This window comes from Pararge aegeria, chromosome 10 (assembly GCF_905163445.1).
Source record: "Pararge aegeria chromosome 10, ilParAegt1.1, whole genome shotgun sequence".
NCBI classification, from domain to species: Eukaryota; Metazoa; Arthropoda; class Insecta; order Lepidoptera; family Nymphalidae; genus Pararge; species Pararge aegeria.
This window is the reverse complement of record NC_053189.1, coordinates 4,305,679-4,328,608: the sequence shown is the minus strand read 5'-3', so window position 1 is coordinate 4,328,608 and position 22,930 is coordinate 4,305,679. Positions and strand designations below refer to the sequence as shown.

At 36.7% G+C, this 22,930-nt stretch overlaps 1 protein-coding gene across 2 annotated transcripts; it reads left to right on the top strand.

Moving 5' to 3' along the window:
• The first annotated feature begins 1,303 nt into the window (after window positions 1-1,303).
• Window positions 1,304-22,930, top strand: LOC120627097. 2 transcript variants are annotated; one of them, XM_039894945.1, is made up of 6 exons: window positions 1,304-1,448; window positions 13,526-13,674; window positions 16,970-17,084; window positions 17,673-17,871; window positions 18,852-19,008; window positions 22,752-22,930. In XM_039894945.1, the coding sequence occupies exons 1-6, from the start codon at window positions 1,442-1,444 to the stop codon at window positions 22,857-22,859; spliced, it is 735 nt and encodes a 244-aa protein (XP_039750879.1). In that variant the 5' UTR covers window positions 1,304-1,441; the 3' UTR covers window positions 22,860-22,930. The 2 variants fall into 2 exon arrangements, with proteins under 2 accessions (XP_039750879.1, XP_039750878.1); XM_039894944.1 differs by having other exon boundaries at window positions 18,846-19,008.

Below are 22,930 nucleotides of genomic sequence, written 5' to 3'. Positions count from 1 at the left end.
GGATTGGTGATCGCAGTAAATGGTAGAAGCAAAGAGGACGATGGTGCCCGTTTTCCGTTATACTTCCTTAGTCGCCTCGTACGACACCCGTGGGAAGAAGAAGGGTATACACACTGACATGACAACAGTATACTGATCTGGAGTGGCGTGCACTGGGTTTCTTACCAGGAATATGCATGCAGCAGAAAAATTGCATAAAGCAGCAAATATCCTCCTCCGATGCGAGTTATATATAAATTTTAGGGAAGGCAGTGCTTCTGTGCATGTATGAAGTGCATACCACTGCTGATCTGCCGTCACCACACTGCACACATTGAAATATATTCTATGTAAAAGTCTTCAGCCCTTATTGTTAGATATAGCATAACGTCGGAATAGCGACGAAGTTTTTTGTCACACTTCAACTCATAGCACCTTTCACCTCACTGCAAAACTATTGCGCGGTAAACCACGTTAATTATTAAGGTCCCCAGTATTCCGAGTTACGTTCAGTAATAACTAAATGTAGCATAACGTTGGAATAGTTACTCAGTGTGTTGACACACTTCAACTGACAGCGCCTTGCAAATGCAAGAGCATGAAAAAACACTGCAACACTATCCCGACGTTATGTCACGTTTATTAATAAAGTCTCAAACAGGCCTTCAGAAATTGCTGAGCAATCTTCTATATGAGGTCACAGCGTACAGGCTCCATACCCAAGCTGTTGCTTTAGGGGAACACTCTTCTACAATCCACGTAATTACGTCACAGGAATCGCAGGGAACCGCTAAACCATCCAGACCAGATTCTCCATCCAATCCTCCAATTTAGTTCGTAAGCATTGATTGAAAATACTTCAGAGAGGTTTTTACAGTGAGCTTATAAATACAGTAACATATTAAATCAATGGGTTCTTAGCTCGATGACGATTTATTTAAGGCCTCATGACACCTCTACTACCTACTACTGTGGACGTCAATAAAGTTTTAATGAGTTAAAAATGTATACAGTGTATTTTTTTATACGGCCATTTTTGCTTTAAGGCCTTTCTAAAATATTACAAGTTAGCTATATCTAAGATAAAATAATTATTATATATATCTTTGAAACATTAAAAAAACAATATAAAATATATAAATGTGTATTAAGATTTGAATGTTACAGATAATCAAGGGCCTGTCTTTTTCTTTCTAATCAGATAACAGCGCGGCGGCGTGTCAATTAAGTGCGAACGATAGAAATGCGAAAACAATTTTCCACCCTCCCAGCTTTATCCAGTTTGGGATCAGTAGCTTTTCCGAACCGCGAGGGAACGGACGTTTGCACCTTTGCTGCGAAGTTAACGATGAACAGAAATAAAACGGAGGGAATAACTTCGTTATAAATTAATTAATTCCAGTTCCCTTATTGAAGTCTAATGTGATTATTTTGTGATGTGAGTTACTGGATTAAACTTTCAATGCCCGGTGAGCTTTTTAGTTTTAACTAACGTAATGAATGTCTTCAAACTTTGAAGTAAATTACGTACGGTAGAAAAGGTCCTTTTCCGCTGTCCTTTTCCGCTGCACGCTATACCATCAAAGTTTGTTTCTCGATCTTTCTTGTCTTTTAGTAGTGTTATTACACTTTTTCCGCGGTAAAGAGTATCCCATTTATAAATCTAGTGTACTACTCGTATCTCCATTTCAAATTACAGTCAAATCTGTTCAGTAGTGTTTCCGTGAAAGGGCAACAAACGTCCATAAATCCGTGCATCTTCACAAACTCACTTTTATAATATAAGTAGGAATTTACTAAAGGACTTTACACATGACACGATGCAACGGATGTCGAATCGATTGTCAATTTGAACTATGCGTTTGTCCTCATTGAGCGATTTCGCCGTTTATTAAACACGCCACTACAACGCTTATGAGCAGAGCTTATGAAGGACAAAGAGGTATTTTAGTAGAGCTTTTTGTGCCAGAGCTCGTCCGGGAAAGTACTTAAGCAATGCTTATTTGTGCCAATTACAATGATCACTAATTAAAACAAACTTACTCAAGTTACTGGCACAAGCGTAATGCACATACCTACTATTTACACACTGCACGAGACGGGGCATTCTACTTGCTTGTATGTTATGCCACGTCCCGATGAATACAAATCAACGAAGAAGAAGAAGAAGAAAAAGACTTTATTGCACATACAAATATAAAGCCAGGTTAACAAAAAAAAAACGATAATATACATATGCACAAAGGCGGCCTTATCGCTTGAAGCGATCTTCTCCAGACAACCTATGGTTGAAGATATTAGAGAAAAAACGGGATATTTCAATACCATAATAGAATATCATAGCATCTCAACGAAAGATTGCAAGTGTGTGGACGGCAGTTTTGAAGCCAGGGATCGCTGTGATTGGCGTGCAATTAATCGCTGCGGCGGATTGGCTGTGAATAGGGTCCTTTTGTTTTTTTAATGATTTTAATTACCAAACCTAACAAAAACCATCGCCCATAAACAGATCAACACTTTCACCTACTACGGGGACATGAAATACGAGCAGTTTACCCCCGTTTATTATTATTGATAAAGCTGTGAGCATTTTTATCCTTGCCCCGGGGATAAAATTGTATCATCCTGAGGTTTAGGTGCTAAACAGCATGTGCCTATAATTACACCGCGGCTACGCATTTGTTTTTGTTGTCTGTCTGTTTAAATGAGTTCATCTTTGACGACCTCGCTGGCGCGGTGAGCACTATGAATTTATGTAAGCGTAAGCGTATTAAACGTAAGCTTATAGAAAAGTCCTATTATAGTATAAAGGACTATGTAATCGATAAAAAAGCTTGGGTGTAAATTATTGCTCTAACCAGGTTGCTCTTCTAATAATTTAAAATGACATTGTGAGATGGTGATAACAAAAAAACAAAAAACACCCGGCTAAGTTTGTTGTAGGCTTCTTCTTAGACCAGGACGCGTTTGGAACCCTCGTAGCTTTAGTTTTAAGTTTACGAATGTGGTTATCGCCATCATCTCACTACCGTGTGGTTCTTATGTACGCATCAAAAGTGCCACCTATGGGCCTACTTGAATAAAGATATTTTTGACTTTGACTTTGACTTTAAGCAGGAGGTTAATCAAATATAATTTTTAATTGTTTCTCTAAAACTATTTATTAATTACGTAATAATTATAAGCGCATTTGTAAAAAAGCTATTCAATTTAATAAAATATCTAGCCGTTATAAATTTATAGTTATCAAAAGTTTAATTTATGGGTAGACGGCCGACTGGCGCAGTGGGCAGCGACCCTGCTTTCTGAGTCCAAGGCCGTGGGTTCGATTCCCACAACTGGAAAATGTTTGTGTGATGAGCATTAAGTGTTTTTCAGTGTCTGGGTGTTTATATGTATTTTCTAAGTATTTATGTATATATAATTCATAAAAATATTCATCAGTCATCTTAGTACCCATAACACAAGCTACGCTTACTTTGGGGCTAGGTGGCGATGTGTGTATAGTCGTAGTATATTTATTTATTTATTTATTTATTTATTTAATTACAATTTAACATTTTTAAAATTACTGTAACAATAATTTGGGTTCCCGGAGATTATATGTATTAATATGTATTTTATTTATCGCTTTCTACCGAAATTAACGGTCCACTTATCCTTCCCTGAATGCAGAGCTTTATTAACCGTATAAAATCTCTCCCAAAAGTGGTAAAAATGATTTATGCTCGAGCGAGTTTAAGCTTAAAATAAAACTAGCCAGCTAACCATAAAACAGATATAAATAGATAAGTACCTTCTCGTCACAAAAGATTTTATGGTTTACAAATCATACAGTATTGTATACCTTTTGTTAAATTTTTACTTTTAATTTGTTATTTTTATGTGGTGTACAATAAAAGTGTATTCATTCATTCATTCACTATTTGACAACCACTGCACTATGGTGAGCGCTGTGATCTTTTAACTCAAGGTCCCGAGTTCTGATGATTCCGGTTGATTTATAATTTCTGAATTTTCATTGTCTGGCGGGGGCTTCGGTCGCTTCCATACCGACAAAGAGGTGCCGCCAAGCGATGTAATGTTCCGGTGCTATGTCTCTTAGAAACCAATTAGGGGTATGCCTACCATACTCCCTAACAGGTTAGCCCGCTATCAACTTAGACTGCATCATCACTTACCACGAGGTGAGATTGCAGCAGCAAGGTTAACTTGTGGTGCAAAAAAAAAATTTTTTTTTTTTTATTTGTCCCTATACGACTAAGAACACCTTTCAAATGTCAGACTGTGATAAAACACTGAATATGCGTTGGTGCTTCAGCCGTTCCTAGTGACTACCCTACCGACAAAGATGTGCCACCAAGCGATGTAGCGTTCCGGTACGATGGTATGAACCTGCCATATCCCTAGTAGGTTAGTCCACTAGCATCTTAGATTGTATCATCAATATCGCAGCTGGGGGAATAATATTATAGAATAATATAATTTTTTTGGTACTGTGTATGGTGCCCTTGAAACGTGATAGTCTAAGCATTTGCTTAATTTGCTTATCATTTTGAATTTTTTTTAAATTACTCTTTTTAGGGCCGTCTCTTACTTGGGTGCCTTTAAAAAATTAAAACTTATATAAAATTCACAAGTGGTTCCGCAGTGGAAAAATGACTCCAGCAAAGTAAAAGCTTACAATTACGGTGTTTTTCCCATTGACCTAGAATCTGGAAATTGCGCGCTAAAAAAGTGGAAAGTTTAAGCTTACAGGTAAGCCCACAGGTAAGGTATGAATTAATACACTTTTATTGTACACCAAAGAAAAAAATGTAGTTGCAGAGATATAAATACAGGGCAAGAGAGTAAGCAACTTGGTGGTCTTATCGCTACATAGCGACTTCTTCCAGGCAACCAAAGGCGTAAAACGAAAAAAACATAGAAAAGAGGTAGGTGGTAATAAGATTTAAAAATTATACAAATATATAAATAAAATATAAAACTATAATATATATTTATAAATATATTACATATATACAAATAAGATATGATATAAACAAACATGAAATTACCCATACTTAATGTAAAGTACTAAAAATCATATACAACATATATAGGTAGTAACGGGAAAATATAGTTGTTATAAATTTCGCCTTTGCAGACTATGATTAATAATAATATTTCACAGAATTAAGAATATACAGAAACCGCCTACACGACTAATATTGAAGCACCAAAAACCACTCGACTTAAGAAGTGTTTCTCGAACAAACGGTTAGTCACTTCCTACCATTCAGCAGTTCATCTTCATCATATCAACCCATTACCGGCCTACCACAGGGCTCGGGTCCCCTCCAACAATGAGAAGAGGGTAATGTCCACCACGCTGGCCCAGTACGGATCGGTGGACTCCACACACCTTTGAGTACATTATGTAGAACTCTCAGGCATGCAGGTCTGCAGGTCATGCAAGGAAGCAAGTAATATTTTAATTACTTAAAACGCACATTACTTAGAAAAGTTAGAGGTGGTAACCCCCCCCCCGAAAGTGAAGTCGAGCTCCTGCCTACTGGGCTATCACCGCGTCACACGTCGCTTCCCATGTGCCAGTAAATATTTTACCTCTAATCTTCTAATCGAAAAGATTTCCATAAAACCGGAAACTCTAAAAAAATCGATCTCACATTGGGAGCCTATGTACGGTAGTTTTGCTAATGAAAAAAAACTTTTTATGTGTTGTAATTTGTTTTCTTAGGTCACAGAGTAACTTTATGCCTTTTTATGAGGCGTATATCTATATCGGTTTGATAGCGTGCTAGTGTACCCTCAGATGTTTAGGTCAGTGGACTAATAGCTCTAACCACCCGTACTGACCTCTCAAGCGACTTTCGCTTTGATCCACTAGCAAAAAGCTTTCTGTATTAACCTACTTGAGAAGTTAAACGGTGCGAAATAGTCCGTAATTAGATTCTTATACATGACACATGTAAGGTCAGTTGGTATATTTTGTAGATTTTCGTACAGCTTTAATGAGCGCTGTGGTATTTTATGTGAGAAGTCTCGTGTTTACATTATGAAGATCAAGGAAAAAAACTTCGAAGAAATTTGGAAACTCAAAGTAACTGAATTTTCGGGGCTAGTTACCATCCAACCGACAGAGACGTACCGCCAAGGGAGTTAATGTTCCTTAACGATGTTACGTGAATACTGATAAGGAGTATGGTTTAATATAACTGCCATAATCCTAACAGGTCAGCCCGCAACCAACTTAGATTGCTTCATCATTTACCATCCAGTCAGATTGCAGTCAAGACCGACTTTCTGAGAAAAAAATAATAATATACATAACATAAACTTATTATGCAAAGAATATGAATTTATTTTATTGATATATATAAAACTTTAAATTGTATAATTCAAAATTATCCTAGCCGGGAATCGAATCACTCAAAAGACCGCAGCGACGTCATAAAAATCATGTAAATGTTTTCCTTACCTATTCACTGAACTTCCACTCACTACAGGGCACGGGTCCCTCTCACTGTGAGAAGGGCATAGGCCGTAGTCCATCACGCTGGCACAGTGTAAATTGGTGGACTTCACACCCCTCTGAGAACAATATGGAGAACTCACAGGCATGCAGGTTTCTTCACGATGTTTCCTACGCCTTAATGAATGAATGAATCAATACACTTTTATTGTACACCAAAGAAAAAAAGTAGTTACAAAGATATAAATACAGAGCAAGACAGTAAAATTTGGTGGCCTTATCGCTACATAGCGATTTCTTCCAGCCAACCAAAGGCGTAAAAGAAAAAAACATAGAAAAGAGGTCGGTGTAGAATAATAATAGTAACCTCGAGGCGCTATAATCTTGCTAATACATAGATAACTAGACAACTCTAGCCAGCAATGTAATTTAAACTTAGCTGACTACTATGTGGTCTCGAGTTTAAGCCAACACAAGTTTGTGTGTGCCGAAAAGCAAACCTTTCTCGAAAGGGATGTGCTATAATAATGTTCTGCTGATATTGAGCAGTAGAGCTTGTTGTCATAGACCTCGTCCAGGAACTATTCGGCATGCTTATTTCTGTCGCTAAGCAGCTTTTTTGCAATGCTGTGTACCGGGCTAAAATGTGTGGTTGCCGGTGTAATTTCAGGCTTAACACTTACGCCTGAAATTGATGGACACAGGGCTGCATTTTTTTCAAATATTGAATGAATTAAACAATGAATACACTTTTATTGTACACCAAAGAAAAAAAGTAGTTATAGAGATATAAATACAGAGCAAGACAGTAAAATTTGGTGGCCTTATCGCTACATAGCGATTTCTTCCAGCCAACCAAAGCGTAAAAGGAAAACACATAGAAAAGAGGTATAGGTGAATATATTACGACAACGCACACATCGCCATCTAGCGCCAAAGTAAGCGTGGCTTGTGTCATGGGTACTTAGATGACTGATTTATAAATAATATACATAAATACTTAGAATACACATAAAACACCTGGACACTGAAAAACATTCATGATCATCACACAAACATTTTCCAGTTGTGGGAATCGAATTACGGCCTTGGACTCAGAAAGCAGTGTCGCTGCCGTCTATGTTGCAGGACATGTTCTTTGCGTGCCCAGCTAAGTGTTGTGTTTCAACAGTGCTTATAAACCAGGCCTACTTGAGACAGCTTAACTTTGAATTTGAATTTTGAATTATAAGTATATTATGTTATTTAGGTAGGTAAATTAATAATAAAAATTATAATAACAAAAAAGTTGTGAAGTATATCTCCAATCTTTTTGATGGGCTTATAGGCCAGGAGGGTTACAGGTTGGGATGGGAAAGTCTTGACGTAACTTAGATAACCATTGAAATCGCTGGCGAATCGTATAAGTATTGCATTTCTCGGGGTGCTCCAGCTTGAAAAGGTGTGCTAATTGCATAAACAACGAAAAACTGAAAAAAAATGCAAAAATCGCGTTTTTTTCCGGAAACAATCGCGTATATCTCGATAAATATGCATTTTAGAGAAAAAATGTATACTTATAAATTTGTTCGTTATGAAATTTCCTATAAGATAGAGTTGGTCCGATATCCATAAATTTGCAATTCTCGCTGCAAAATGCTCGAAAGTGCGAAAAAAGTAGGTCAAAAACAAGGTCATTTTAAATTGTTTATTGAACAATGAAAAAATTCTTCAATCACGCTATAAATTTCAAGAAAAGTACTTGGTTCCAATACAAATCGAACGCCGTAAGAGCGGTTACGATCGGGCTGATAGTTTTTGCATAATTCTATTGTTAATTAAGCTACCTTGAAAAAAAGACCTTTTTTAAAATTTTGTGCCAGGCTCAAAGTTATGAATCTTTTTTTGCGCCCCCGCTTTCACACCTTCTTGGACCCTTAAACTATCATACGCAATTGTTATCTTAACCATTTTTCAATTTTTAACAACTTTTTGAGCGGTTTTAAAAAGTTGAAAATTTTTGGCTTTTAAATAAATAAGCCTGTGAAGCGGGATTTGCGAGTGTGAAAAAATCGAAAGGTAGGGAAAAATAGTACTCGGAGAGACGCTTCTTTTAAAAAAAAAATCATCCAATTTGGTCCGTTAGATGTTGAGATATTACATTCCAAAGTTGGGAAGGGTTTGCGGCGTAACGGTTAATGATGTAACAATAAATTTTATACCAATCGATAGGTTTTTCCGAGATCTTTTCCTATGTGCTTTAAAAAATGACATAGGATGTGTGCATCACGCGCAAAAATTAGCATAAACATAATGTAGTGCGCGCTCGGAGGCGCGCTCGGGCCGGAAGTAGGAGGGGTGGGGATAGAGTGCGAAACTTGAAACGGGCGCTTCAAAATCGGCGCGCTCGCTTCAGGGTGACTTATCTCGGCTTCTACTGCACCGATTTTGACCATTTTTTTTTTAAACTGGGGTACAAGAAGGAGATAAATTCAATTTTCGTAGTTGCGTTTATCAATTTTTATAAATAAACAATCTGTATTCGATTTTCATAAACATGCATTTTTAAATGTTGCTAAAAATTAATGCTAATCGTGATATCATTATTGGGCACACATTGTACCTTGTAAAATAGTATTAAATTGAAAAATTTATGCGGAATAATGATATAAATTAATTTTATTGTTATTGAATTACTATAATACATTGAATAACAGAAGATAAGGTATAAATAATTGTAAAATATTGACATTTCCATTACATTTACATAAACTATAGTATTTATTTATTAAAAAATTGATTTATTACGTTAATTTTTGTTTTTTACACGGAATTTCGTCGTTGCTGTCTTCGTTGTCGGAAACGCAATCTTCATCTAACATATTTCTTTCTACATCGAATTGAACATCATTTTCCCTCTCATCGACATCGCTGCTATCTTCTATATCTATATTATCTAATACATTTTTTTCGCAATTTTTACATGTTTGACCGTGGCATCCTGCGCAATAATCGGAACATTGTAATCCGTGTTTGACACAGCTGCAAGATTTTGTGCAGCCTTTAGTACATTTACAACTGATGTCCCGAAGTATATTGAAGTATATTGTTGTATAAGTATATTGTATATTGTATATATTGGGGTGGGCCTAATGAGGGCCTGTCTAGACACCTCGAGACACTGTCCGTCTAAAGTCCATGTAGACACCTGGAGACTGTCTAGACACCGCATAATTTACTTTAATCTTGTGTCTTGGTGCATGGTTAATAGCTAAGATAATAAATTAAGGGATAAGGTCATTTAAAAGCAATTACGATTTACAATGCCAAAGGCAGGCACAAACTTGTACAGATTATCCGACGTGAGTAGATATTAGCGTAGACAGGAGAATAGTAGCAAACAATAAAAAAGTTTAAGCATGAAATTTTTCAATTTAATACTATTTTACAAGGTACAATGTGTGCCCAATAATGATATCACGATTAGCATTAATTTTTAGCAACATTTAAAAATGCATGTTTATGAAAATCGAATACAGATTGTTTATTTATAAAAATTGATAAACGCAACTACGAAAATTGAATTTATCTCCTTCTTGTACCCCAGTTTAAAAAAAAAATGGTCAAAATCGGTGCAGTAGAAGCCGAGATAAGTCACCCTGAAGCGAGCGCGCCGATTTTGAAGCGCCCGTTTCAAGTTTCGCACTCTATCCCCACCCCTCCTACTTCCGGCCCGAGCGCGCCTCCGAGCGCGCACTACATTATGTTTATGCTAATTTTTGCGCGTGATGCACACATCCTATGTCATTTTTTAAAGCACATAGGAAAAGATCTCGGAAAAACGTATCGATTGGTATAAAATTTATTGTTACATCATTAACCGTTACGCCGCAAACCCTTCCCAACTTTGGAATGTAATATCTCAACATCTAACGGACCAAATTGGATGATTTTTTTTTAAAAGAAGCGTCTCTCCGAGTACTATTTTTCCCTACCTTTCGATTTTTTCACACTCGCAAATCCCGCTTCAGAGGCTTATTTATTTAAAAGCCAAAAATTTTCAACTTTTTAAAACCGCTCAAAAAGTTGTTAAAAATTGAAAAATGGTTAAGATAACAATTGCGTATGATAGTTTAAGGGTCCAAGAAGGTGTGAAAGCGGGGGCGCAAAAAAAGATTCATAACTTTGAGCCTGGCACAAAATTTTAAAAAAGGTCTTTTTTTCAAGGTAGCTTAATTAACAATAGAATTATGCAAAAACTATCAGCCCGATCGTAACCGCTCTTACGGCGTTCGATTTGTATTGGAACCAAGTACTTTTCTTGAAATTTATAGCGTGATTGAAGAATTTTTTCATTGTTCAATAAACAATTTAAAATGACCTTGTTTTTGACCTACTTTTTTCGCACTTTCGAGCATTTTGCAGCGAGAATTGCAAATTTATGGATATCGGACCAACTCTATCTTATAGGAAATTTCATAACGAACAAATTTATAAGTATACATTTTTTCTCTAAAATGCATATTTATCGAGATATACGCGATTGTTTCCGGAAAAAAACGCGATTTTTGCATTTTTTTTCAGTTTTTCGTTGTTTATGCAATTAGCACACCTTTTCAAGCTGGAGCACCCCGAGAAATGCAATACTTATACGATTCGCCAGCGATTTCAATGGTTATCTAAGTTACGTCAAGACTTTCCCATATCTGAAAGATTTTCCCGTAATTCTCCTGGCCTATTAATGCTCTATCAATATTCAGTGATAGCATAGACAGCGATCGATTTAATAAACACGGGTCTCGTAACTTTGCCTTCACTGAGCAAATGTTGATGTACACTTATGAACAACGCCACAGCAGTTAATAGTAAGTACATATTACAATGAAATAGATCTAACTGTCCGTTTAGGTATTTTATTACTGAAATGTAAGCAATTTTTTAGCAAATTCAAATAGGTCCATAGACCTTTAGATTACATAAGAGCTCTTTAGATTACATAAGAAGACCATGGTAGTGAGATGATGGCGATAACCATATTTGTAAACCAAAATAATATAAACCTTAGTACTGAGACAATCTACTTTTAACTTCAACTTTTCTCGAAAATGTAATATACTGGCTGCAGAGAATGTGTGTCTATATAGTGCTATCACTGACCTGTATTATACAAGGTAAATATTACAGTATAATAGAGGTCAGTAAGTGCTGTTATTTTATGCTTTAAAAATATTTTAAATTAAAGCAAAGATACGCGCTCCTGTTTTTTTTTTGTAATTTTACGTTTCGAAATATGTCACCATTGTCACAAACAATCAATGACTTTAAATTTAATAGAAGTTTGCATAAAAAAAGCTACATGGTCACAAATAAATTATACGAAATTGGTCTGTCTGTTTGTTTGATGTGTTTAACACCGATACAATTTTTTTCTGAATTACTCGAGTAATACTTATTTACATTCAATATATATATCATATGTTTTTGGTAATGCTTTAATATTCCAATAAAGGCAATTTAACCTTACCTTTTTAGATCTTACCTTTTTAATTCAAACACCGTAGTGCATAAAAAGTGTGATTTTAAAACTACAAACTCATAAATGATTCAATTAGGGATTCTTGAAAACACCGAAATAAATGCGGACGAGAAACGATGATAATCCAGTGGGTAGGACTTCCACTTCACTTTCGGTGGAACTCTCAGTCATGCAGGTTTTCTCACGATGCTTTCCTTCACAGTTGAAGCAAGTAATATTTAAATTGCTTAAAGCGCACATAGCATAAAAAAAAAAGTTAAGGCGCGTGCTGGGATTCGAACTCGGCGCCGAAAGTGAAGTTGAAGTCTTACCCACATAGCTATCACCGCTATTGTACTTTTATTTATACAAAAAGTGTGACAAATACTAGTCCTTGTTAAGACATCCCCAATAGGCAAGCACAGTTCACCAAGCATTCAGAGATCAGCAAGGTAGCAGCAGGAAGAGCTTTCTGTGACGAGCTTATCCGGGGAAGTACTGCTTACTTCAGCAGTACTTCCCCGGATAAGTAATAACAGGCACATGGGGCATAGCACCTACGCCTCAGGTTAGTGTACACAGGGCACTTCATACAAAGGCTTCCGACTTAGTGTTTGCTCTGTATACAGGCGATAATTTTCCACAAACCATCTGCTTGCTAGATCAAATTGTACTATGAAATTTTTTTTTAAAATTATAAACGCAAAATGTCTCTCTCCTTTAAGTGGGATGTTAATAATTTGGGGATGAAGTAGCAAACTCAGATATGACTTATAATCTCGCCAATAGCAATGAGCATGTTAACGCAGCTAACTACATTTGCACGTCGTCCGAATCGGGCGTAACTAACTTGCGTTTACCGTTTTCCAAAACTTTATCCACGTAGGTACGTACGCGTGCAAACTTTCATACTAAAATACGTTTGTTCATTTTATCAACTCACCCATTTACCAGCCCACAACAGAGCACGGGTCTTTACCCCACAGTGAGAAGCGTTAAGGCCGCCCCCCACGCTGCTTCAGTGCGGATTAGGCGGACAGTAGCGGTTAGGATTTCGCCTTAACTGTCGCGAGGCCGAGTTCGAACCTCTAACTTTTCTAAGTTATGTGCTTTCAAACAATTAAAATATCACCTATTTCAACGGTGAAAGAAAACATTGTGAGGAAAGCTGCCGAAAGCAGTGGGTTGATATGGTGATGATGATAATGAAAAGTACAAAAAATACTGGTGACTCTACCCCTAGCGATAAACGGCCATAAGCCGCTGTGCTCGAAGACTAGATCCAACCATTCATCTTTGAAAGTTATAAATAACTCATTTGTGCAAAACTCGATAGCGCGATTTAGGATATGGTTGCGCAATATAGCTAGGTAATATGGAGACCGCCGCATGTCAAGCTAGTTAGCCCAAGGAAGATTGCAGCCAATGGTTTAAGGCGTTAGCATAGTGGAATATAAAACAGCGACGGTACTTTCGCGGTCTCCACACCGTAGGCGTACCCATAGGCATAGGTAGGTAGGCATGTTGCTGACTTGATATGAGTCAGTTAGTGAGTTTTGCTTATTCCCTTGACACAGTGATCAACACCAAGGCGATGTGGTCGCGGAAGCAGTCCGTCTGCAGCGCAGTCAGTGGCACGTCCAAGGGCGACGAGCAAGATGCACACCTTCCACTGGGACAACGCATCTATCCGTTTGCTACAGCGCTGCGAGTTAGAGTACTACAGGTAAGTTGAGTTTTGCTTTTATTAGTATTAGCACAGAATTAAGAACATACAGAAGCCTCATTCAGCCAAAATTGCATGCAGTGCATTGCGTTCAAAACCGTGGAACGCCCCGCGCACGTCACACCCGCGTAATGTTGCTAGCTCACAAACTTTTCCCATTTTCCCCATTTTAAAGTAAGCGTTTAAAACATTAGAAATAAATTAACAGACCAAGCAAATGACCCATCTGATGGTAAGAGGAAAACCATCGCCTATAAACAGAGCAACACTTCGCAGGTCATGCAAGGAACATTTCCTACAAAGTGCCACCTCGTCCATCAACCGTAGGCGTAGGTGATAAGCATCTTGTGGTCGTGATTAATACCATGAAATACCATGCCTCAGAACGGAACCCAGCAATGGTGTGAGTACTATACGAGACAAGACGAGCTTTTTTAACAAAAAGCTTAGGTACTACTCATAATTATAAACATACAGAAACTGTGTACACGACTAATAATGAAGCATAACACCACTCCACTTTAGTAGTGTTCCTCGAACAGGCGGTTAGTCATTTCATGTAGCAGTTGACAGTAATTATTTTAACTCTTATATTCTAAGCATTCACCATAAAATGGGGAAAATGCGAAAAGTTTGTGAGCTAGCAACATTCTGCGGGTGTGAAGCGAGACGTGCTCGGGACGTTTTCTCTTTTTTGTAACAACAATCGTCAATGCACTGCATTCAATCATGACTGAATGAGGCTTCCGTATGTTCTTAATTCTGTGGTTTTGTACTTATCAGTCAGATTTCATAAATTACATTTTCCATTTGATACATTATATTTAACTTAACACTACGATCCTTAGGAACTATAGGACCGTTTGTACGTTACATCATGGGCCATCGATTTACTGGTTATTAATAAACATTGACACAAACATTAAATTAAATATTATTGACGGCCGATTGGCGCAGTGGGCAGTGACCCTGCTTTCTAAGTCCAAGGCCGTGGGTTCGATTCTTACAACTTGAAAATGTTTGTGCGATGAACATGAATGTTTTTCAGTGTCTGGGTGTTTATATGTATATTATAATTATTTATGTATATTATTCATAAAAATACTCATCAGTCATCTTAGTGCCCATAACACAAGCTTTGCTTACTTTGGGGCTAGATGGCGATGTGTGTATTGAAAAAATAAAAAATAAAATGATACTGCTTTATGCGATGAGGTTAGCCCTCGATTAGTAAAAGTAGAAAATAGTAAAAGTAGAAAATAGTAAAAGTAGTAAATATGAAACCTTTCAGAAATACTAATGAACAGCTCCGTCAGGCAGCTATAAATTCCTGCCATGTTATCAAGTGCCGGGATTTATTACTAAAACTCAAATATCACACGAATACCTACCATCTTAAATCCCTGACAAATTTAGACGATTAATATTTCGGGCTAAATTAACGATAATGATCCGGACCGACGATCCTCACTTAAAGGCTTAAGATAACATACTCAGAGTGTAGCAAATAACGCCAACGTTAAAGCTTATTCACAAGTGGCTTTATGTAAAGTAGAAAGTAGATCAACTGTATGCCTACCCCAAGTAATACAATAGGACAATATGAGTTACTAAATAAATTCCGCACCAGTAGTTCGAGTATTAATAAATTCTTACTAAGACGATGCTATAAGTAGGACAAATTAGATGAATAGATTTGAAAAAACTATTGCCGTTGCGCTGAACCTCTTTTCCACCGTAGTGTGCGATGGGGACAGCTGCAGCTCAGACCGATTTTACCTATAAAATTTGACAAGATAGCCGCTTTGTATTCACCTGTTTTGTCAGCTCAGTTTTGAGCCGATTCTTTTTACACTTTAAAAAAGATTACGTCTAGGCTTCTCTTTCTTTCTTTCAAGTTTTTATATATATTTTTATATATTATTTATTATATTTATTATTAATATTGATAAACAATGCACACCTGGCCGTACCTCTTCGCAGCCAGGTGGCCGGTACGGCCAGGTGCGCAATGGCAAACGTGATTTTTTTAAATTTTCATATAAATTACCGTGATGAAAACGTTATTTTATTCAAAAAAACAAGTGAACGAAATTTTTCCCCTAAAATGAATTAAAAATAATTTAATTAAAAATACTGGCGGCCAAATTTTGATAGGCAACCTGGTAAATACACTTCTAATTATAAACATACATGAACATTTGATTTTCAGCAAAAAATCGATGAACGCACTAATCCTGCAGTCGGATCTTAGACCATTTGCACAGGTCACACAAATACGCATGTCAAATTTGACAAAATCATGTTCATTCAATTTAAATATTTAGTAAAACTGTACATTAGACTATTTTCAAATACAATGTGTTAATAAAATATGTGTTAAATTTTTACATAAGACACATTAATAAAATTCATTAAAAATAGAAATTAACATCGAAATATATTGGTTCTGTTTATTTTGATTGCTATATATTTTAGCATGTTGTGAATGCATCCGAAAATTGAACGGAAAGTTGTACTTTGGCATGAACTATGATTACACCTGCGCTAAGCAAAGCAATGCCCCTAGCCCCATTTATGTAAGTCTGTATGTATGACAGTGCTTTGCTAGGTCAAAATAGTTCTTTGTGGAGTAATACTTTCGACTGACTCTAAGCAATGACTATTTATCTGGGCCTAAGTATCCCTATCCCTATCCCTACTAATATTATAAATGTCAATGTAAGTTTGTTTGTTACGCTTTCACGCAATAACTACTTAACCGATCCTCATGAAACTTTGTACACATATTCTTGGAAGTGTTAGAAGTAATATAGGATACTTTTTATCCCGACATTAAGCTCGGTTCCTTTGGGAGAGGGGATGAAAGTGTTTGACGATTTTACACCAAAACTCCGACAAATTATAACCGATTTAAATAATTATTTTTGTACCATGGAGGTTATAATATGTGTTTAATTTTGCTCAAACTGTAGACAGAACTACTCAGCGGATAGCAGCAAACCCCTCATTTAAGGCTCAGCAATACTGAATACTATTTTCAGAACTACAACTAAATTTGATGCCACGTCAAAAACAAACTCAGACGAAGTCGCGGACAACAGCTAGTTATAAATATTTTAATCTGTTTTCACGTCAAAACTTGATAGTATGCAAGCTCTTAAAAATCGACTTAAGACTTTGGGTAGCATGGTATGAAATATGAAGGTCCATTTAGTCAGCGCACGCAGATAAAGCAATTAGGTAACCATTATTCTACTGGTGTGTATTTAAAGTGTTGATTATTTCCCCCTAGATAGTCTGCGGTATTGGAGGATTGGTTGTTGGCGCCGTTGGATGGCTGGAGGAAAGGCAAAAGCTAGAGCTCGGACTTGGCGTTCCAGCTGGAGCAGTTACTGTTCTTGCAGCTGGTATGTTTTGTTTCATTTCTTCCAGTTCTACCTTTATGCTGCGTTATCTAACGTAACAAAATAGTATAAGAGCCACGCGAGCGTTACAAAAAGACGTCAATAGATAAGACGTCTTTTCCCGCGTAAATTACGGGACGCAGCGTTAATCACCCACTATTTGAAACCTTCAATCACGTACTCATTGCTAATCGTAAATGCCTGTCCCGAGGACCTGCTCTCGTATTGGCTTATTTAAATATTTTTAATTCCCTTTAACAAATGACTGCATTAATATTTAATTACATACATAATTACATGTAGTTATGAATAAAGCTAGCCTTAGGTTACTAATGACACATAATTTCACTTATAGGTAGTCACAGCATGCACTGGTTAGTATGTACGATAACTCAATTTTATACAAGCATTATTAAAAGATATGTAAATTTATAATAATAAAATTGAAACAGAAAGCTTCATAAGTGCCTGTGATAGGCCTATATGAATAAAAAAAATTTGAATTTGAATTTGAAATAGAAACTTACATTACCAATGTTAATGTCGGCAACTATCACAGATATATGCCGTTAATTTTTACATTATTACCAGCTACCTCGGTGTACTACAGCCGCGGTTTCGGGGGCTGGGTGTCAGCTCGATCGAGAGCCGTCAGAAGTTGGGGAGCGCCTTGGAGGGTGTTGGGACCATCGCCATGCGCTGCCATTCCGTTGACAGTGCTATGGACACTTGCGATAGCAGCCCACATTGCTATGCTTGCGTTCTGCATACGATCGTTAATGAATCTTGGGTAAGAAACACGGAAGTTTATATTTGAAATTGTGCGTTGGTAAGTCAACATCTCTGGTAGCGGAACTAAATGTCCATAAAACGCACTCTCCGTCAAAACTGTCTGGGTTTGCGTAGGTATATAGAATGAAAATTTATCAATAACACCATATATATTAGTCCCCAAAGTAACGCTATTGTAACCAATACGAACGTTTAAAATATCTTCGTCATTATCATGTATTTCCTCGCTACTTTATACTTTCCTTTCTTATACTTTACTACCGTAGTCCACCACGCTGGCTCAGTGCGGATTGTTGGACTCCTTTGAGAACATTATGTAGAACTCTTAGCAAACCGGTTTCCTAACAATGTTTTCTTGCACCGTTGGATCAAGTGATATTTTAATTTAAAACGCACATAACTTAGAAAAGCTACAGGTGCGAGCTGGGATTCGAATTCGGCCCCCGGAAAGTGAAGTCGAGCTCCTACTAAATGCGCTATCACTGCTTCCTACCGCTTTAATTTACTTTACACAAAATAAACTCTCTTACCAAGCGTTTTAACACTTAACGTTCAACAAAGTTCTTTTCATACATAATGCCGAATTTTCACCTAGTTGCTAACAATAGGTTAGAACGTTACAAAAATAATCTCTGACGAATCCACGGACTGAATCAGTGCAGTGGCATGCAGATTTTAGACCAGGGTAGGTATAATTCCGAAACTTGGCAGAAAATGGAAAAATCCCCCTATTTTACGAGTGATACAATCTTTAGGGTGGGCAGTACTTCTTTGCATGTATGAAGTGCACGCCATTGATCTATAGTCAATTATTTCGGGCGTTATAATATATCATAAATGCACATGTATTGATCCTCTCCTAAGTAGAGCCCGAAGTATAGTAGCGACATCACGCTAGCGACGTCCAGCAGTGAACGTCAATCGGTTGAAATGATGAAGATGATGACCAAATAAGTCTTTATTTTTTTTTAGATGCAGCAGTAGAACCTGTATAGGAGTGGCCGCGGCGCAACTGACAGTGTCCTTATCAACTTTAGCTGCTGCTTGTTTCATGGTACAGGTGGATTTTCGATTTGACGCCGCCCTGTCGCCACCGCGACCTTCCGACGCCAATATCTGTACCGCTGTATCCATGGTATGTATTAAATATATATTTTTTGACGACCTCCCTGACGCAGAGGTGAGCTCTGTGGTTCTAAGGTGGCCCTGGGTTCGAATCCCGGCAGGGACAATTTGGAAGATTTTAAATTCTGAATTTTCTCTAATCTGGTCTGATGGGAGATTTCAGCCGTGGCTAGTTACAACCTTACCGAGAAAGACGTACCGCTAAGCGATTTAGCGTTCCGGTACGATGTCGCGTAGAAACCGTTTCGGGTTATGTTTAATACAACTGCCAAACTCCCTAACAGGTTAGCCCGCTACCATCTTAGACTGCATACTTACCACCAGATAGATATAAAGTCTTTATTGCTCATATAGAAAAAAAAAACAAACTAAACAAAACAAAAGGTAAAAAATATGTATGCACAAAGGCGGCCTTATCGCTTGATCTAGGTCTATCAGCGATCTCCTCCAGACAACCTTTGAGGTGGTCAGGTGAGGTTGCAGTCAAGGCCTGATTAAGTAACATCCTAAAGATAAGGAGATTCCTAGGCATACATCAACCTTGCAACAATAGTTTTCACCTAAGAGTTGGTTGTTTTTTTTCTAGAGATATCGCGTTAATCATTAGGCATCCGAAGAGTTTCCTAGGTTGAGTGAAAACGCTCAGTATAGTTTTATCAGGTCTGTTGGTCTGATGGTCTGCATTGTGTAAAATATGGCGCTTGTAAAAAATACTTGTTATTGTTTTAAAAAAAGATAAAACAAAGAAATAAGAAAAGTTAAGAATAAAAACTTTCCCGTTATAAAATCTAATGAACTTTTTCATTATCACGATCAACAGCGATTGGTTATATCGTTTATACGGACATTTATAAATGCGTCAGTAATTAACGAAGCCATATTCATTTGCACGAGCTTCGACCCAATATTGGACCAAATGCTATTTGTCCAACCCTAATCGTCGTTTGATTGCATGTCAGGGCCTATCGATAACAACAGTGCTTGTAGGGTCATTGATTCGAGTTTGGCTTCACAATATATGATATTTTATGCGGAATATAAAAAAGAAAAAGTTTATTAAACACTAACATTACAACAAATTCAAAGTCAAAGTTAAAAATATCTTTATTCAAGTAGGCCCATAGGTGGCACTTTTGATGCGTACATAAGAATTACACGGTAGTGAGATGATGGCGATAACCACATTCGTAAACTCAAAACTAAAGCTACGAGGGTTCCAAACGCGTCCTGGTCTAATAAGAAGCCCACAACAAACTTAGCCGGGTGTTTTTGTTTTTTTGTTATCACCATCTCACAATGTCATTTAAATTATTAGAAGAGCAACCTGGTTAGAGCAATAATTTACACCCAAGCTTTTTTATCGATTACGTAGTCCTTTATACTATAATAGGACTTTTCTTCAACTTGTTTGTTACATGCAATAGGTACGTATTGTTATTGGTCACAACAGAACGAACGAACCGTTCGGTTTCATAGCTCATTTTTTTTCAAAACGTCGCATAAACATCACTGGCTTCTCTATATAATTAGTTTATAAGTATAACTTTCACTCTGAATTTCATATGTTATTGCCAAAATTAGCACTTTTAGTATATACTTAAACTTAAACTATACTAAAGTATATAATATATCAGTACTATTACGCATAAGTACTGTTTGTTTCCTTTCAAAAACTAATTATAAATATAAATCTATATATTATACATATATATATATATACATATATTTATATATTATATTTTACATTTGGTATTTATACTATATCTGTGCCTGTCTGTGTATTGGATATCTGTATTCTATTCGTATTATTTCTTCAAGTACTCAGCTCTACTCTTAAATTTTTCTTACATTCGATGGTTTCTGAAAGAAATCTCTTTAGAGATAAATTGTCATTGTGAAACATTTAAATTAACATAAAAATGACAGGAAAACTAAACATTAAATAAATAATTGACACACTTCTAGTTCCGGCGTTTTGAGTTGTTTATGAAAAAATACATTTGGTTTAAAAACTTTGGTGTCTTGGAGTATGGGCAGGCGACTTTTTGTCCCCGGGGGAAGTACAAAATGTTTTCTTCCTCCACAGTTTTATCAACTCTCCAAGCATTTTCGAACTGATGTGAATAATAAACGTTTATTAATAAACGGGGTAAGCTTCTCCTATTTCCTGTTGCCCTGCTTTGCCAGACGGAAGAGTTAATTTTATCCTTTGTCACGGAATATAACCGTGAGATATAATTTTTGTCTCCAGGTTATGCTAGTCTAGCGAGTTGTTAATAAATTAAATAAGCAAATATAAACGTTACATTCATAATATTAGGTGCTACAATGGTGCCCACATTTTTGTACTGGAACCTTTAAACCAAACTAAATTGGCACGTACAAAAGTAATTCTTTCCTTTCTAAATTACATGGTGAAAAGGATGTAGTTCTAAAAATCAGAGTTTACTTACTTATTCACAATAGCGGTACATATCTCGTAGCCTGTGTAATATGTAGAGCTAAGATAATCCTAATACACTGTCACGAACCTTGGAAACAAAAAGACCCGTCAGATATTCACCAGTCCAGATTACTTAGTCTCCGGCAATTCATAACGAATTCCACTCACGTATGTAGATACATAGCTCCCTTACACAATAGAACCACGTAGACAACGTGACACGGGAACAAAGCTTTTATTATCATTGAGTTAAGGATCATAGATTTCTAGGCATAGGTGACATCTATAGACAAAAGGAGAGATATCCCTTAATTGCTCTGTGAAATTATAGCTGTGGTGTGCAAGTAAAATTAAACGCAGCAATTTCGTTAAATGCGTGTTAGGAATTTCATACAATACGAATTCTAGCGCACGCTGTGAGTTTAAAACTTAATAATCCACGCGATAAATGTACACAATGAATATTTAGCTTTATTTTGTACACCTAATCTGCGAAAAACTGGTAATACAGAAAGAAAGAATATTTTTTTTTTTACATTGCGCCACACTTTACAATATTGCCAAGGTGCCAGCTCAGCATTGTGCTGCATGCGCCAGTGAGAGCATACAGCGCTGATTTTCAGTTGGCACCTTGTTGGAAATGCGTAGCTATCCACCGACCATATTATAATATTTTAATAAAATAATAAACTAAGCTATATAAGTAACAAATAACAATCGAAAAAAAAAACAAAATTAAGAAAATACAGCAATACAAACGAATACTAATAATATGGTACGGTTCTTCTTCTGAAGATGCTTTAGTGTCGCAGCGAAATGTGCGCGGAGAGTACATTGCGGAAGATCTGTTTGTTCTGGACTATAAAGATTAGATCTGGAAAGAAATTATAAATTGCAATTTTCGGATTATAGCAAATTAAGTTAGTTATTCATTGCATAGAACGGAATTCCGCAAAGTTACGCCTGTTTCCATTAAATTCGATGTAGTGTCTATTTAATACAATCTAATGTCTCCTTCCTTTCGACTTTGCAAAAACAAAATGTGTATAAATTGATTGTGTTATGTTTAAGTATTTTTGATTATTTGTATACATCGTGTAAACTAGTTTATTTATAATTTTTCCTGCATTACGTGTGTTCCTAACCTCAGAATTTTATCTTTACCCGGCATTGATGCAATAACTAAGTGCCTAGTGTGAAATGTTGTAACTATTCGATCGCGTGAAAGTTAACATGGATTTGTATGGAATTCCATGCTAATCGTAGCTATATTTAACGCGCTTAACTGAACTAACTTTATCATTCCACAGGTACCACTAACATCGGTGGCAATCAACAGCGGTAATAGTGGAGACGGTGGTCCAGAGGGTAGTCCTCTCAGTAAGGAAAAAAACCAACCCCCCGACCCACCTACTTGATGTGACTCTTACAAATATGGACTGTAAATATTCTATAATCAAATTGAATGTAAATCGATGATCCTTTGGCG